The sequence below is a fragment of the Echinops telfairi genome, unplaced genomic scaffold (assembly GCF_000313985.2).
Source record: "Echinops telfairi isolate 266 unplaced genomic scaffold, ASM31398v2 ScPeMD7_7476;HRSCAF=8514, whole genome shotgun sequence".
In the NCBI taxonomy this organism is placed as follows: Eukaryota; Metazoa; Chordata; class Mammalia; order Afrosoricida; family Tenrecidae; genus Echinops; species Echinops telfairi.
In genome coordinates, this window is record NW_022111380.1 from 52,684 (window position 1) to 54,848 (window position 2,165).

The 2,165-nt window shown below is 41.6% G+C and overlaps 1 protein-coding gene across 1 annotated transcript in view; it reads right to left on the minus strand.

The window, feature by feature from the left end:
* LOC101641502 (zinc finger protein 84-like) overlaps positions 1–960 on the minus strand; it is a 7,803-nt gene extending 6,843 nt beyond the window's left edge. Inside the window, 1 exon segment of the mRNA XM_045285857.1 lies at positions 870–960. Within this exon segment, the coding sequence (XP_045141792.1) occupies positions 870–960 (91 nt within the window).
* Positions 961–2,165: the final 1,205 nt, after the last annotated feature.

Sequence of the window (2,165 nt, forward strand, 5' to 3'; positions counted from 1 at the left end):
AAAAAAAAAAAAAAAACGACCACAGTTCTCCTTGTTCCAATTGAGAGGAAGCTTCTGAGCTGACAACTAGATAACTTGTTCATGAGAAATTACAGAATCTTAGACACACTGAAATTAACCTAAGTTTTGTAAACCCTGCAGAATGTTGTGTTTCTAGGAAAATCATATTCAAAGGGGCAAAGTAAAAGGTGTTCTCACAAGAGTAGAAGATCTTACCCACTAACTTAGGAGCAGAGAATGCAATGAGAATGTACCTCTTTAAGAACACCACACACTGCAAAGATTTTATCACATAATCTAGGAAAAGCCAATGACGAGGCCAATGACTTGAGAATTCTCCTCACCAATGGAAACCAGGTTGCGATAGTTCTCCAACATCACATCCTGATATAGGGTCTTCTGAGCAGGGTTCAGGAGCTGCCATTCCTCCCGGGTGAACTTTACAGCCACATCATTGAATGTCAGTGATTCCTATAGTAAGACAAGTCTCTTTAATGACGTATTTTCCATTTGAAGATTAAAAAAAAATCTTAACAGTAAAGAAAACACAACAATAAAAACTATTCTGTGCTAGTGCATTCCATAGTGTGTAGTAAAATGAGGACTTGGTAGAAGCGTTTGACTTTTTTTCTACACTTGCAACCATGGGCATGGAAAACGAACCCTATTTTCAGAAAGATCTCCATTGTTCTGATAAAGAAATGTTTTCAAATATATGTTCTCCAGGCCAAATAATGTGCACCTGAAAATACACCTCCATGAAGGGCAGTCTTAAAGGTGTTATCATACTGTGTTTCCCCCAAAATAAGACATATCCATTAAATAAGCCGTAGCAGGATTTCTAAGCATTTGTGCAATATAAGCCATACCTCGAAAATCAGACATAGTGATAGGCGTGGCTATGGAGCATACCGCCACAGAGAGGTAACGAAGACGGGCAGCCCTTCTCATCTGCCCCATCGTGACAGCTGCTATCTCAGAGGTAACCAGAGAGGTGCGGGCAGCCCCATCAACATGGCTGCCCCCTCCTGTCAGGTCTCAGCCATTCTGTGCGTGCTGCAAGCTGAAGCATAGAGGGAGACTAGACAGTGACCGTAACAGTCTCCTCAGTGAAGTGAGGAGCAGGACGCTCTGCTTTAGGTATTGTGTGTCCTCATGGGGACGGAGTAAAGATAAAACATCTTCTGAAAATCCACCACAGTGCGTCTTCTTGAGGAAAGAGAAATCTAAGATAGTGTCTTATTTTGGGGGAAACAAAGTAGTAAAAGCATCATTTCTCTGCCTGGCTATTTCACTATACTTGAAGGTTATCTTTAGATTAGAGCAATCAGGTTCTGTAGCCAGTCCACCATAAAATGTAGCAAATGCCTGGGAAGGGCTCAGGGCGGGTTTGAGGTCAAGCAGCACTAGGTCAAGATGGTAACCCACCTTCTTGCTTGTTTGCTATGTTACCCACTTACGATATTACCAGTTGACTGTGGATATGCTAACTGCATGAGGTGCCTGCCTTGTGAAAGATCTGTAAGCTCCATTATATATATCCATTGGAAAAGGCATTCACTCTCTCAGTCCTAGCATGGGAAGAGAGGACCTGTGTCTGGCTGCCTGCTCTCTGTCTTTTAATATTTGCCACAACTGCAATGCTATTCCAAACATTTGAGTGTTAGGGACCCCCGTGCCACCAAAATAATCTGCCCACTCATAAAATTAGAATTTTGAGTACCAGTGAAATTATCTGAATGAGCTAGAAATAACTGATTCATACTCACACAAAGTAGATCAACACCTGTTTATATTAACAAACAAGTTTACAGTACAATGTGAAATGGAATGAGGAGTTCTAGCAGTATCACCAGTATACAAGGCTCTGTACCCTCAGTGGCAATAGCTATCAGGAACAGTTCAGATGGGGGAGGTCAAACATACCTCAGCTCTCCAACATTTTTTGTCAATTCTTACACAAGTTGTTCCTCCCACACCACTCTTTTTGTCTCACTTCTCGATTTGATAATCCATTGCTATGGCCACACAAAACTCATAGATCAAAGTGGTCTATTAATGAACATGGATCAGGAATAAGAAGCTATAACTCAGATCCCCAAACAGAAAGTTCATAGGGTTTATCTCCCTTCCTGAGTGCAGGAAGCTCTTAGAAGCCACCTTAG